Source organism: Lepisma saccharinum, chromosome 11, assembly GCF_977018435.1.
Source record: "Lepisma saccharinum chromosome 11, izLepSacc3.1, whole genome shotgun sequence".
In the NCBI taxonomy this organism is placed as follows: domain Eukaryota; kingdom Metazoa; phylum Arthropoda; class Insecta; order Zygentoma; family Lepismatidae; genus Lepisma; species Lepisma saccharinum.
Window position 1 is genome coordinate 21,292,843 of NC_139239.1, and position 15,875 is coordinate 21,308,717.

The 15,875-nt window shown below is 34.6% G+C and overlaps 1 protein-coding gene across 1 annotated transcript in view; it reads left to right on the forward strand.

Annotated features, from left to right (window-relative positions):
- LOC145994668 (enhancer of mRNA-decapping protein 3-like) overlaps nt 1–14,979 on the forward strand; it is a 29,239-nt gene extending 14,260 nt beyond the window's left edge. Inside the window, exons 7-8 of the mRNA XM_083130796.1 lie at nt 8,073–8,290; nt 12,117–14,979. Coding sequence (XP_082986922.1) covers nt 8,073–8,290; nt 12,117–12,454 — 556 coding nt within the window. The 3' untranslated portion in view covers nt 12,455–14,979. The remainder of the gene's footprint in view (nt 1–8,072; nt 8,291–12,116) is intronic.
- Nucleotides 14,980–15,875: the final 896 nt, after the last annotated feature.

Consider the following 15,875-nt stretch of genomic DNA (forward strand, 5'->3'; position numbering starts at 1 on the left):
CATAGCGCATGGTATGATGTCCGAACACTACATGCGGAGATCAGTTGGACATGACAATTGTGATATGCAAGTTGCATTTTTCTACTTAGATTCATTATGTCTAAATTTTATCCCAATTGATAATCTCGAACCAAGGCAAAATGTTTGCTAATTTACGTGAATTCACACTTGTTAATCTATACTGGACCTACATTTTTTAATGTTAAATCTGGGTGATGGAATTTGTGCCTGAACATAAAATGATGCAGTTCTCAATCACTACCAAATGAAAGCTGTAAATATTAGCTAAACTTAAAATGAAGGGATAGTATTAATTATAAGAGACAGTGGTAGAAATGTGTGTAAGGAAGATGTGAAAGGTTCTATGTGAAAACTGTCTACCTCCTTGGAGATGTGGTTAGCACAGAATGCTACGACTCCAGTGATCCCGGTTTCGAATATCAGTCTGTGCATTGATGTTCTTTGTAAGTGTCTTTTTATCATATCGTTACTCATCTTCATCGTCATGATTACTCAAAAGTGGCAAAAAGCGATGCTAATTAACAAAAAAAAAATTCTATGTGAAAATGAAAAGCTCATTTCAACATGTCTATTATCCCCAAATCCAGCAACAATGCAACTTACGATCAATATCTAACTGCCACAAATTTTGAGGATGTAATTTTTATCAAATACACTTTATGCACAGAAAGGCTAATCGTGGCTGGACCTATAGCTTAATATCGAACCGAGTAGTCTTTGATTGCAACGTGACAACGTTTTGACTATGCCATCATGAATGATCTCCTTAGTTACATCTGCATATAATAACATAAATTGATTTCAAACCTATTTCGGACACTAAATATTATCATCACAGACTGGAAATTAGTTTTAGAGATAATCGAAAATACGAGGAATATCTATCGTTCGTCTCATGTTACTATTACTTATAAAATAAGAATCATTTCATATCACTGTGACAGTGCCAGCGATTGAGTTCCAAAACTGGGAGGGGGGTGAGCAAAGTGGCAAAACTGTGGGGAATGAAGTGGTAAGTTTACTTTCCCTTGCCAGGTAAGATTTACTATAGTGCGGGAGCAGAGGTGGCAAAATGTGGAAGAAAAGAAAAGTTTTCAAGGTGTATCTAGTTGTGATTCATTTCAGCTAAAATCCTCTAAATTTGCTGCAGTTATCATGGTCTCAAAATTGGTGACTTATCCCCACCCTTCCTAAAGCACACACTATATTACAGGTTTTTTTTTTATTAAAAGCTTAAAACTCAAGTGATGCTTTAACATTGCTAAGACTTGCTTGCTTAATCTACGAAAATTTAAGCTATTCAAATATCAGCATCATTTAAAGCTCTTGGAAGACATGTTAAATTCGTCTCTCGTCTACTATCTTTAAACATGATGGCCAAGTTTTTGCAAATAGAATTTGAGACTAATCCTTCAAGTTATCTTACAACTTTAGAAATTGCAACTCAAAAGCTTTCCATTTATGGTGGTTTTCATAAATACAACTCCTCTCCTGCGCTATAAAATATTATTTTAAAAGTTTTACTCCAAAATTGCGGACAAATGAAATCTTTAAAATAACTCAGTTTAATTCCATATACTCTGAAAATGTATTCTAGACAATTTTGAACAAAAAAAAAGTGTAGAGGATAGCATAGAAAATCAGTTTTTCATCCACCATGTTGACACACATAGTCCAATTTAACTCTCAAGTTCTCTAACTGCACAAATAATTTTGACTAAATGATTGTAAATTTACTGCAGTTATCATGGCCACTAAACAGATGAGATCCTTCTGCATAGGGAGACAAATTTATGGTAAATAAAAACTGTGGAGAGCGGTAAATAAAATGTTAAATCAGTGGTATATACCAGCGGTGGAAAAAAAAATTGACACACACTTTTTCATTATGAGAGGAAACAACATACAAAAGAGCTATAAATTGATAAACTACTTCATTTTTATATACTGTACACATACACAAGTACTTAGCTGTCCAACCAAAAATAAAACATCAACACAAAATCACTTCATTCCTAAATTGCATATCTCAAGTGATTTATTCGTTGTATATATTTAAAGGATATTCTTGCTGTCCAACAAATAAAATAATCACTACTGCACATACACAAACACATGTTGAAAATCACATGATGATAAACAAAATTCATTCATGACTGAACACAAATGACACTATTGTTTCCCTTGATGTGGGGGAACAGACTAATCTTATCGCTGCTACAGCTAGCAAGTTCAATGAAACTGGAAGTGGGGTAGACATTCGGGGGAAGAAAGGAATGCAGCTTGACAGGGAGCAAAGTTTTCGAACTGAGATTATGTGCATAGGAAATCTCAATTTGCAGCGTCTTCCTGATGTGATCGAAGATAAAACATTCTTCAGCTGCAAGTGGTAGGAAACTTTAGGCAAACGTTTCATTACAAATCGACAGTTTGCGCGCACAACCTCGATTGCCAGTTTTTTCATGTTTTTTTGATGATATTTCATGGTTATTTCTTGGAAAAGCACACATTTCGCATTACTTCGCGAATAAAACTCATGCATATTTCATCATTGGGGGTGTAGTTACCAGCAGAATGTTCAAAATTGCCTCTTTTTTTCACATTTCGCAATTTTGCGCATCGCGAAAATTCAATGTCTCTACTTCTGCGTATTCACTCTAACTCATGCACCATGTTTGGATAATTTTATTGTCAAATTATAGTGCAAGTACATAATGCTCCTGTAAGTTTCATGCACAAAGCTCAAAAATATAGCCTATTCAAGGGTTTGAAAATTTCAAAAATGATAAAAATATGAAAGTATAATGTACACTGTATTTACTTGAGTACCCTATACACCCTTAAAAAAGTAAGACAAAACTGAAATTGTGGTAGATCATAAAGGTGCAAGACTTACACGGGTAACAAGCTTCTAACCAGACATAAATAACATTCATCTTGCATAGGCAAGCAACCCATTAGGGGGCTCGAGCCCCCCCCCCCGAAAGTTTTAGGTTTACACTAGATAAAATGAGTTTTTTTTGTTTCTTGTGGTGTGAAATAAAATAATGTGACAATAATTTAAGGAAAGAAATAATTATCGAGGCAAGACTAAGAATGTTCCGTAACCCTGTTATTGATAATAGCACGTATCCAAGATGGGTCACAGGGGCTCGACCCTCTCCCAAGGAAATTTTTCACTTTACGTTAGATAAAATTAGGTTTTTCGCTTCTTAAATAATGTGAAAATAATGTAAGGAGAGAGATAATTATCGAGGCAAGAGGGAGCATGTTTTATACCCCTGTTATTATTAATAGCTCGAGCCCCCCCCCCCCTCAGGAAATTTTTAAATTTACACTAGATAAAATTAGATTTTTGGCGTCTTTAATAATGTGAAGATAATAAATTTATAAATCTGAGAGAAATAATTATCGAGACAAGACGGAGAGTGTTCTATAACCCTATTATTGTCAATAGCACGTATCCAAGGTGGGAATCAGGAGGCTTGAGCCCCCCTTCAGGATTTTTTTTCTGTTTACACTAGATAAAATTAGGATTTTGGCTTCTTGAATAATGTCATGATAATTTGGGAGAAATAATTATCGAGACAAGATGGAGAATGTGCTAAAACCCTGTTATTGTTAATAGCACGTATCCAAGGTGGGGTTGATGTGGCTCGAGCCCCCCCCCCCCCCAGGATTTTTTTTATTTTACACTAGATAAAATTAGGTTTTTGGCTTTTTGAATAATGTGACGATGATTTAAGGAGATAGACAAGTATCGAGGCAAGACGGAGAATGTTCTATAACCCTGTTGTTGGTAATATTGCACGTACACTTTCCTTGCGCTTCCGGTGTTGTTTCAGCGCACTTGAGGACTATGTAGAGACTTGTCAGCATTTGGAAGCTGCACAACAAAGGTAGAGCCACACGTAGGGCGATTCGTTCTAATTTCTAATCTCTCGAAGGCGGGAGAGGGTTCGTTCTTGAATGAGAGGAGTCAATTACTGGCGATATTAACGAATCGTTTTATCTGCGGAACGTTCTACAAGATAATGAGGATATAAATACGCAGATTCAATTTTTCGATTGATCTGTACAAAGAATCGGTTAATGAGATTTCAGAGGTAAGTGTGACAATTCATACAGTCGATTGGTGATCAGATCAGTCAGCGTCCTCTGGTTGCTTTATAAGATATAGTGATTCGAAAATGAAGACATTGACGACAGCAGAACTTCCGGGGCCTCAGAGTAGTGCTAGCTCGGTTCGAGGGCCGAAGAGATCAAGGCCTCTCTCTCTTTCTCTCTCTCTCTCTCTCTCTCTCTCTCTAAAGTGAATATTTCATCAGTATGCAGTCTGAGAATTTCATGATTTAAAAAAATACTTTTGTTTAAGCCTACTGGGTTCGAAACACATTCAAACACTTAACTACCATAAAGAGACAGCCGAAAATTTTATGAATGTCGAGAAGAGAAAGCAAGAAGATGTTGCATATGTAGACATTTTAGGCGGAAATTGCAGGCTCTACCAGGACCCAAATCAGGGCTCTGCCAACTGAGCCACCTAGTCATACCTGACTTCAACCGATTTTTCGTTAAAATGTCTACATAGTACATGTCCTGTGTATATCAAATCGTAAGGTGTTGCCTGTATAGTGAACAAGCACAGAAAATATAGGAGAGAGAAGAAAACTGAGGAGCATTATCACCGGTTGAGGATAATTTTTTTCTGTGGTCAACAAGAGCTACTACTTCAAGGTGACAATGACAGTGGCCTAATAAGGGAGATTTCACACCGTGTCGCCTGAAGATTAGGTTTGTGCGGCCTTTTGTGTCGCTACGGTGTGAAACGTTGCTGTTGATTGGCCCATTCCAATCGACATGTATCGCGTGTCCCTTCGGTCTGAAACCTTTCTAAGTCTTGAAAATCCAAGTCACAAGGATGAAAAATTAGGGCCTTGTTAAGGTTAGGTGTGAAGGCAGGCAGACGACAGCACCCTAAAGGATCATATTCAAACCTGTAGGGTCAAATGGGGTTATTACCTCACCAACCCTCCCTTGGGCACGTCACTGGAGATAAATGAGTAAGCATTTGATCATACTGGGAGACGAAACATTAGATGTGTTGGGAACGGAAGGGTTTTCATTATGGATTAATTGTTTCGTGATCCACCTGTATTCGACAAGACTTCCTTTGTTTCGCCCGATATATAACAAGACAGCGGAAGCTGTGACAGGCATTTTTGAACACTTGTGAGTGCTAAGGCCTGAATCTGAACAATTTGGTGGGTTTCGGCTTTTATAAGATCTGAAAAAATGGGAGGACAAGACACATTAGTGGTGTTCAGGCTCGAATCAGAGAGAAATATTCGAGAGCTGTCTGCGTCCAGTTCGCAACCCACAATTTGAATCTCGCATTGTCGAGTGGATTGTCCATCCTGTGCATGTGTAACAGCTTCGTAAAAACACTCAAAGATACCATAGATGTTTTTATACCTGATGAGAAGAAATGGACAAACACACATACTGAGATGGTTCCGGCACACATTATTAATGCATGGAAACAGAGGAGTCGAGTGGTAAAAAATGTTCCGATTTCACGTTCTGATTAAAATGATAGCCTTACAGTGGCAACGATTTAAGGGATAGTTGCTCCCCATTTTTTATTTTTCTGCTTCAAAATTATGGCCTCTTAATGTTAAGCCTTGGCTACCAAGAGAAAGTAAACTTTCCTTGCAACGCCTTCCGCACCCCCCCCCCCCCCCCCCCCCGTTTTGGAACCCAATTGCCACCACTGGTCTTAAACATACAATTGTGAGGTTCTTACTATACCCCTTAAAAAATGGTGTTGAGCCCCCCCCCGAAAGGAATTCCTGGATACGTGCCTGCATTATGATGAGAAATGAGAAAAATCATTTAAAGAATGTTCCGATTTAATTATGCCACAATTAATGACATTTCAATAAAATGTACTCAATTCTCCCTTGTAATACTTAAACATGCAAAAAATTTATTGTATCAATTGATCATCACAGTTGAAACTATGATGTGTCACTATTACTCCTCTGCATAAGGAAGTGACTGATAACCAAAAAGCTAAAACATTTTAAAATTATAAGCTTTGTTCAACTATGCTGCATCAATCAATGCAAACGTTTCAACTAAAAATTTCTGATACTTTTCTTTTTTGTTCCTTGGATATGTGTTATTTTTATTTCTGTTAAAAGTCCATTTTTATCATGATTTGAGGAAAGTTGTCTGAAAAACCCACTATGACTTGTACTACATTCATTATTTTTAGCATTATAAGCTCTCCTTTACAAGTTTTCCAGAAAAATTTCAGAATTGTAGAACCTCACAAGTATTTAAAGCAATAATTTACAACCTTTTCTGAAAAAAAAGCACTTTTTGGCTGGGTTTTTTCAAGGTGGGTGTTTCTGAAGAAACCTGCATGGGGAAAACTGGGCTGGGCCCACCTGGGCCAACCCTGAAACAAATATGTATATTTGTGTAGCCTATTTCCCCCAAATACGAGTTGATCTGTATACAGTTCCTTCTATCAAACTTTAGAATCACTTTATGAGCAGGGATTATTGCAGGGGATTTTAATTTCCCTCAGATAACAGGGACGTATCATAATCTCTTATTCTCAAACAAAGCTTGCGTAGAATTGAGTCATTTCATGTCACTCCACCAACTAAATAGCTTCAATGACATAAAATTGATAATGAACGAACGTTAGATTTAGTGTTAAGTAATATTAATAGCATAACAGTAACAAGGGAATCCAATCCTCTCGTTCCAGAAGACATTCATCACCCAGCTTTAAATATTGACATATCCGAGACTAAACTTAAACCTATCATAAAAAATTCACATCAGACAGAATATAACTATAACTTTAGGAATGCAGCTTTCTTAAAAATGTATAATCTTATGAGATCTGTGAATTGGGATGATCTGAAGAAATACACTAATATTAATGCCACTACTGATAAGTTTTATGATATGGTGTATGATGTATTCAAGAAATGCGTACGTGCAACAAAAATTCAACCAAAGAGATTTCCGGGTTGGTTCTCACGGGAAATTATTAAGAATATCAAGAAAAAAGCATATCACAGGAAAAAATGGAAAAATGACACTCCCTACGCTGTATATCATTATCAGAAATTGAAAGAACTTAGGAATATTGTTAAACAAGAGATACAAAAAGCATATACGCATTATATTTCAAGTACAGAATGTAACATATTTCATGCCCCTAATATAATTTTCAGCTTTGCCAAAAATATGAAAAAACAGAAAAGATCAGAACTTTTTTAATATCAAGGTAAAATACTTTGTGACACTTCAGAAGTAACTACAGTGTTTGCTAAATATTTTCAATTGGTGTACCAGCAAGATGATTCAACAAATAAGACTTTGAATATTCAATCTTGCAGTGAAATCGATAACTTAAATCTATCAGATATTAGTCTTAAAGAAATCGAAGATGCCATAAAAAATCTTAAGCCGAAAAAATCTACTGGTTCCGATAAAATTCTGCCTTATATACTTAAAGGATGCGGCGAGATACTCACGCTGTTCAATCTAGTGCAACATTTGCAGATATTTGGAAACTATCGAAAATTACCCCGATGCCAAAATCAAATTCAATTGCTTAAATAAATAAACGTTCTCTATCATATAGGGGGCAAGATGTAAAAACTTGTTGGATTTGAAAAGCCTGCCCCCCCCCCCCCCATTCCAAAATAAGTTCCGACGTCCCTGCTCTACCAACTGAGCTAAAGAGCCAACCCTGATTTTGCTTGATTTAAAGCATTTCTGTTTTACCTGCATGGAATTGTCTGTGTTCACTAATTATAGAAAAGAAAAACCTCCATGGTTCTCAAAACTTTATCAAGCTTGCACTTGGTGAGTGGATTAATACAATAACAAGCCAAAAAGGATTACTATTAAATTTGCAATTATGTCTTTATTTATGTTGATACTTCTGTGTTTACTTCAGTACAAAACATGCATGCATTTCAACATATTCCAGTGATTTAACATTGGCATCTTCATTACAGGCTTAACCCACATAATGTTCATCAGTGGCCAATAGTTGTTGCATTGTGTGGCCCTCACAACCAAGGTGCCATGGGAATTAATTGTGCACGCCAGTTGGCTAGTCATGGAGTGAAGACTGTAGTTTTTCTTACAGATCCAATGCATGTCCCTCCACATGTTGTTATTGAAATTGCACTCTTTAAGCTTACAAGAAATAAGCTCATTAGCAGCATAAAAGGTGAGTTTTGAAATTAAGCCGTGCGTAGGAGAGGGCAAAAGTCAAACGACATGGTTTACATAATCAATTCATCCTCATTGTGATTGCCAGAGATCATATTTATATGTAAATACATATCTGCATGTGATGATAAATTCAATGTTATTTTGTATCATCTTTGTGAATCATAGTATGTAAGCTCAAAAAATGCTATATGTATTTCCCATATTTCTACATATATTAGCTTTCAGCGCACATTTTACATATAATTTCCATATTTTCAAACCTTTTCTAACAGATATAAATATTCTACATTCATACTATTACTGCATTTATTTCAAATCTTGAAAATAGACAATGTGTCTGTTGTTCTAACATTCTTGTCAACAATACAGAATGCAAGCTTAAGCTTTCATGGTGAAATCCATTCATTCAATAGTGAACGACAACAGGAGGAGATTCGCTTTTCAGCACTTAAAAAATAAACTTTTGTAATCCATTGTTCTGGTAACAGAAAATATAGCACAATTTGTATTTGAGTTTTGCTCTACAATTAATATCATGTAAACCCAATGTATTTTATTTAGCTAGGGTAGCTGCTTGCTTAATGAGAGTCACCATGTTTCACAATTTTATTCCTCATTTTGGTTAAAACAAGTAAATATATTAACTAACTCTCTAGCCTTCTCAAACCTGAAGGTTCATGGCTGCAGCAACAAAGGCCTTCCATCTGTCCCTATCCTGAGCAAGATCTATATACTCTTTTTCCATCCCTACCAATTTCCTTTAGGTATACCGCGTTTGTTACAACCTGTCCCCGTTCCCACGCTAGCTGGTCGCTAGCTTTTCTCCGTGCTGGGGAAAGTCAAAGCCAGGCAGCCAATTAAAATACGCAACGTCTCAACAGTGTCTACGTAAGCGCCTCTCTTCTGGCTTCTATTCGCTCCTCGCTGCCCAGCAGACGATTTTTTCCTCGTTTCTCATTGGCACCGAAACTGTTGAGCGATCGCTAACGTGGGAAACGGGACAGGTTCTAACAAACGCGGTATACATCTCAACGTTATCCCTCCATCTTAGTCTTGGTCTTTCTACAGGTCTTTTACCATCAGGTTTCCCAACAAGAATTCTGTAAACTCTTCTTTCCTCTCCCATTCATGCCATATGGCCTGCCCACCTAAGTCTTCTTGATTTAATCATTCTAATAATATCTGGACATGAATACAAATTATGTAGTTCTTAATTATGTAACCTTCTCCACTCACCTGTCTTCTCATCCCTTTTAGGTCCAAATATTTTCCTAAGGATCTTATTTTCAAATACTCTCAATTTATGTTCCTCTTTCAATGTAAGAGACCAGTTTCGCATCCATATAATAATACAGGCAAAATTAGTTTTGTATATTTTAACTTTTAGTTTCTTAGATATTAAACGAGAAGATAAAAGTTTATGAAGAGAAAACTAACATGCATTTCCTGTATTAAGCCTGCTTTCTATTTCCTCTTTAATATCATTTTCATTTGTTAGTATTACTCCTAAGTACTTGAATTTGGAAACTGGTTCAAACGAGTTGTTATCAATAATTAGGTTTTGATTATTACCTAACACTTGGTATCGGCCTGTAAGCATATATTTAGTTTTCTCTTTGTATACTTCCAAACCTATATCTTTAGCTGCTTTGAAAAATATTTTAGCATTATTCTTAATTGTATTTATATCATCCCCTAATAAGTCTACATAATCTGCATATGCTTAACAACTGCGTCACACAATTTAATTTTAGTCTTTCGTTAGTTTGTTTTACCTTCCTAACAGCATATTCTAAGGCAAAATTAAAGTGCAATGGAGATAATGCATCTCCTTGTTTTAACCCATCATGAATTGTAAATTTGTCAGACACATTAATAATCACACGAATTTTACTTTCTGTTTCACTGGTGCATACTTTTATCATATTAACAAGCTTTTTAGGTATTCCAAACTCGACTAATCTATTATATAATTTATCTCTTTTGACTGAATCATATGCTTTCTGAAATCAATGAATAGCTGATGGACACTTAGATTATATTCCCACTTTTTCTCAAGTATCTGTCTGATGAGAAAAATTTGATCTGTAGTTGATCTGTTACGTTTAAATCCACATTGATAATCACCTATAATTTCATTAGCATATGGGGTTAGTCTTGTTAAAAGAATGTTAGATAATATTTTATATGTTGTTGAGAGTAGAGAAATTCCACGGTAATTGTTGCAGTTCATTTTATCACCTTTTTTAAACACAGGAACAATTATGGATTCTTTCCACTGTTGAGGGATTTCTTCTTTATTCCATATTAAACAAATTAATTTATGAATTTGACATATTAACGAATTCCCACCATATTTAATTAACTCAGTTGGTATTAAATCAATGCCAGGTTCTTTGTTATTCTTTAGCCTTTTAATAGCATCTTGAACTTCAGTCAAGTTAGGTTCTGGAACTAAAAATTCTGTTGTGTGTACTTCATTTACTTCTGATTTATCTCCTACATGAACATTTAAAAGGTCATTAAAGTAGTTCTTTTATCTATTTAAAATATCGCTTTTATCGGCCAAAAATCACCGATTTTATCTTTTATCAAGTTTACTTTAGGTTGCCACCCTTTTCTAAATTCATTTATACCTTTTTATAAATCTCTGATATTTTTGTTTTTGCTGTTTGTTTCAATTTCGTTAATTTTACTTTTCAAGTAATCTCTTTTTTTACTTCTAAACTTGGGGTTAACTTCTCACTTTATTCTATTATAATTGCTTAGATTTGTATCATCAGAGTTATTTAACCACCAAAGTCTAGCCTGATTTCTTATTTCTATTAGATTATGACATTCGTTATCAAACCATGGCTTACTTTTTCTTGGTTTATGGTATCTTATACTTTCTTTAGCTGCTGATTCTATTGCATTACGTATGTGCTCCCAATTCTTATTTACGTCTGTTTCATTTATATTTTCATCATCATTTAGATACTGCAAAACATCGAATCTATTTGACAGTTTAATTTGGTAAATTTTCTTAATTCTTTCATCAGCAAATTTTCCTGTATTAAATTTTAGACCTTTTGATTTTGTTGCTTACGAAGGACATTCTATTGTGGCATTCAACATGTTAATATAAGTCTTCTTTTTATGAGACAATATCTAAAAGTTATCATTGTTGGCATTTGATTTTTCTGTGATAATATACCTACAGGGTTTCTCATCTTCATTGTTAGTGGAGTAATACATATTGTTTAAGAAGTATCATTATGATCTGTGAATAGTAGTGTGTGGTATTAAATGGAAAATAGAAAATACAATGGCTGAGTACTAGTGCATTAAAAGTAGGTTTTCAAACAAAGAAATAAAATATTGAACAAGCAAGAAATTTTAAATTTGTTATGGAAAGACTATACTTAAGTTTGATATGCTGAGTATTACAGGCAGTTACTGTATTAAATACTCCATGAAGAGGGGCCATGCTTGGAACTCTTTGTCATGTAGATATCTATTACGATGAGTGGCTTTCTTGTTGCAATTTTTGAGTGATGTTAGATAGTTATCTGGAATAATAGTACTAAATTTTACTGATATTGACTTGTTTCCCCATCTCCTAACCAACAATCAATTACTGTTCAGTTTCTCTTCATGTTACTCTGTTGTTTTTATTTGGATGAGTGGAATTTTGAGTGTGAGTGTTAAGTGAAAATGTTCTTCCAAACATGTTCATGTACACTAATTGCTCTAATGATTTGGTCTGGAAAATTCAGGGAATTTTGTTTTTCTGTAATTGTAGACACCCTAAATAAGTTATGTTTTTCTTCATATGTCAGATTTGCCAACTGTTCCTGTAGACTTAATTATCCTGGCACTTGAGGACCATAGAGTATCCCACCGTTCTCGGACTCAACCTGTTTACTTGGCTGCAGCAGCGTGGGCCAATGACAACAGAGCTCCTGTTCTAGCGTTGGATCCACCCCCATCTGGCACGAGCATTGAAACCAAGTTTTCTCTCGTACCTGTTCTTCCTCTTTCTTACGGACCTGAAAATGGGAAGATTTACCTGTGCAACTTAAGTTTTCCTCTTGACATATTCAAGGAAGTTGGTATGAAGTACAACTCGCCTTTCGGACCAAAATTTGTTATACCTCTTCATCCTAACGATTCTTAAAATGAGAGCTGTAAGTGAACTAGTAAATTGCTATCATGACTAGTACATTTTCTTTTTTTTTCCAATGAATCATTGCTGTGTGGTGTAAGTTTGGCAATTCTCCCAAACAAATACATATTTAGCATTAAAATTTTTGTTATTTTATTATACACTCCTGTTCATGACATTCATGCATATGTTTTGATGTTCCATATGTTTCTCTTAATGTGTGAGAAAAGAAGTATATTTTGTTGCCTGGGTTGATGAATTGCATGTGTAGACGTCAATGAATTTTTTACACAATAGGTTGGTTATATTAGTTTTCAGTCAACAATTGTGCAATTTGATTGCACACTAGTTGTTTTGTTTAAAGTTGCTGACGAAACTAACCTTTTGAAGTCAGTATGTACAGGATGATGCAATGTAAATACTCTTCAACCATTGTAATTATGTGCAAACAAAATTTTCTCTTCTGGTGATGAAGTCATACTGTCAGGTAGTTTGCAGTATGAGTAAAATTTTTGTGTGTAAACAGGAGTAATGGTACAACCCCTGAACAAAGAATTTAGTGCAAAAATACTTTTGCTTATCAGTAGCAAAAGGATAAAGATATTTTTCTGTATTTTTTTCAAAAGCTAAATGTATTTTCAAGCTGGAAGGTAAGATTTGAAATATGTAAGCTTTCAACGAGTGTCAATGCTAATGCTATATATATCATATTGGTAACCAGAAATGATTACCATTATGTGTGGCATGATTTGATACATGTGTATGCAAGAGAGTGTGTGAGAGAATTGATAATTGAGTGTGCGTTGCAACAAGTTGCATATGTAAGTAAATCATTACTTGCAATTTATTCTAAATAAGAGAGATCAAAGTGAAATGTTATTTTGTGAAGGTTACAAATGAGCTGCAAAGAATATATTTGTGTATTTGTAAATTATTGGTTGAGAGAGGTATTTATTTATTATTAACAGCAGCAGCTCAGTCTTTCCTCTTTTCTTTTACAAGTATTTTTTTTTTAGATGGATGCACATTGTGCTATGTTATCTCACCAAATTTAGTGATATTTTTTAAATAATTGAAAACAAGGAAAAGTTACCTTGTATCTTCAGGAGAAACACTGCCCTTGTTCAATAAGTCCAGTACTTGAAGCTGGAATTGCTTTAGGCACTATCTTTGACAACCTTTTGTACCATCTGCTTGTCACATCATGTTGATTTCTTAGTTCCTTATTGACGTTGAAATTTTCCTAACTTCAGATGAGATTATTTTTTCGGCCGTGGAAGACCTTTCGTAATCTTGAGCGTGAATGTTGACTTAATAAAACATCTTGATGGAACAATGTAATATCATGTCCAATTATCTGAAACTGTAACTGCTTTTAGAGACATATTTTCCCTAGTGTATCGTCTAGTTGCAGAAATAATTGAACGCCTGTTCACTGAGGTAGAAGAGAATTTTTTTTCCACAATGTACTGGTTCATCACCTGAAGATGCATATGTGAAAGGAAAACACTCTGTGTGATAAAACTTTTCCTTGTTTTTAATGTAAATAAGTTAGCACATTATGTTAGTACAAACACCAAGTAGTTCTAATAAATATGAAGAAATGAAATTATTTGTTTTCCTATTTGATTTGATATAGTACTTGTATTTCATTTATTTCTGACATGCAAGACATTTGCACAATCTTGCTATGATGTGACTACCTTATTTGAATCTGAAGATAATGAACAATAAATGTATTTTGTACAACACATATTTTAATATGTCGATGAAATATACACACGAAAAACAGGATAAAAATGTTTTGTTTGTACTTACAGTAATTGTTCACATCTAAAAATGAAGCAATGATATAGAAAAGTCAATAACAAGTAGGTGTGCATTATTTACTTATTCAGAACTTGCTAAAAAAGCAAATATATTTGGCATATCTTTTCTTCTTTAAATTTGGTAAGTAAGTTAGGCTAATATATAGTTAAAATCAAATAAAACATTTATTTAGCATGAGCAACTATTATGGGATTCATCATGGTGAATTACACTTTGTGAAATATTGTACAAAGTCAAGTACATTAGCGATTTTTGTTTTCACTTAATAGATGAGTATCTTTTGAATCTGTAAACAATATATGTATACTGTGCATATATTTTTTATATTTGGTCTTCCCAAATTATTTGAAGTAAATAATTATGTGAAGTTGGAGACTGATTGGCATGTACTATTTGGTAAAGTAAATGTTACTTTACATTATTTTGTTGTATTTCCAGTGTAATTTTTTAGCCAAAAAATATTTCTTTTTACATTTTTTTTCTAAAAAGTATTTAGTGAGAAGTCTTCCATTCTAATGAAATGTGTGTTATCGAAGCTGAAAAAGTACCTATTTTAATTGCATTTACAGAAATTGAGTTCTGGGATTTGTTCCTTGTTTTCTAAGACTGAATTATAAAGGTTGTTGGTAAATGACTGTTTATTACATCACTTATTGCTGATGATTATGTATCACAACTTTTTCTTTTCAATAAAATTCTTGCAGTAATTTTGGTGTGGTAATTGAATTTAGTACAAAACACATGAGAAATAGTGGAAAATATTCTCTATACACATATTTTCTGCTACGTCTCATGTTTTAACAGCTACTGTTTTTTTTTCTTCTTATCATCGGACACAAAGTTAAGAGATGACTAGATTTTTGCTCCACTCCTACGCAGGCAAATGGTTAGTTCGCTTGCAGGTGATACAAGAGCTATTGGTGTAATTGGTTCCAGGGTTGATCCATGTTGGGAGTCTCATAATTTTGGTGATGACCCAGCATCATGAGCCTATAGAATGAAATAGCTGATTTGGTGTCATCCAAAGAAAAGGCTGCCTTTGTCCTCAAAAGCCTGTGTTTTTGCAGAGTTCATTCAACTCTCGAGAGGTGGCACCTCGGTGGATTAGACCCAAAACCAAAACCAAATGAAATAGGTCATTCTGCAGATTTGGTAGAGCCAGTCCCTCTTATCACCTCATAACACATGCATTATTCCAGGAACCACGGGTACAAGAATTTCTGGCTACTTTTTTTTTTTCTGGTCCTTTCCAACCATTGCCACTCCTAATGTAACTTTATGCAGTGTCACGCCATTATGTTTTCATGTTGACTGTCCCTGGAGTTATGTGCGTATCGGACAAATACAGTAGTAGTATCATATTTCTTTTAAAATATGTTTTTAATTGGGTGATTTTTCCATAAACCTTTTCTCTCTCCCTGATCTCCATGCTATGTTGTGACTTTTCAGTACATTTCTTTTTCATTCTATTCTTCACATTCTGAATCTCAAAGAATAATTGACACAATATTCTTCTGTTTTGTAAGACATTAGAGACCGTACGGGATTGTCAGCCAATGCATAGAAAAATAGGTGCTTTAGAAATGGTAGAAGAATAAAGTTT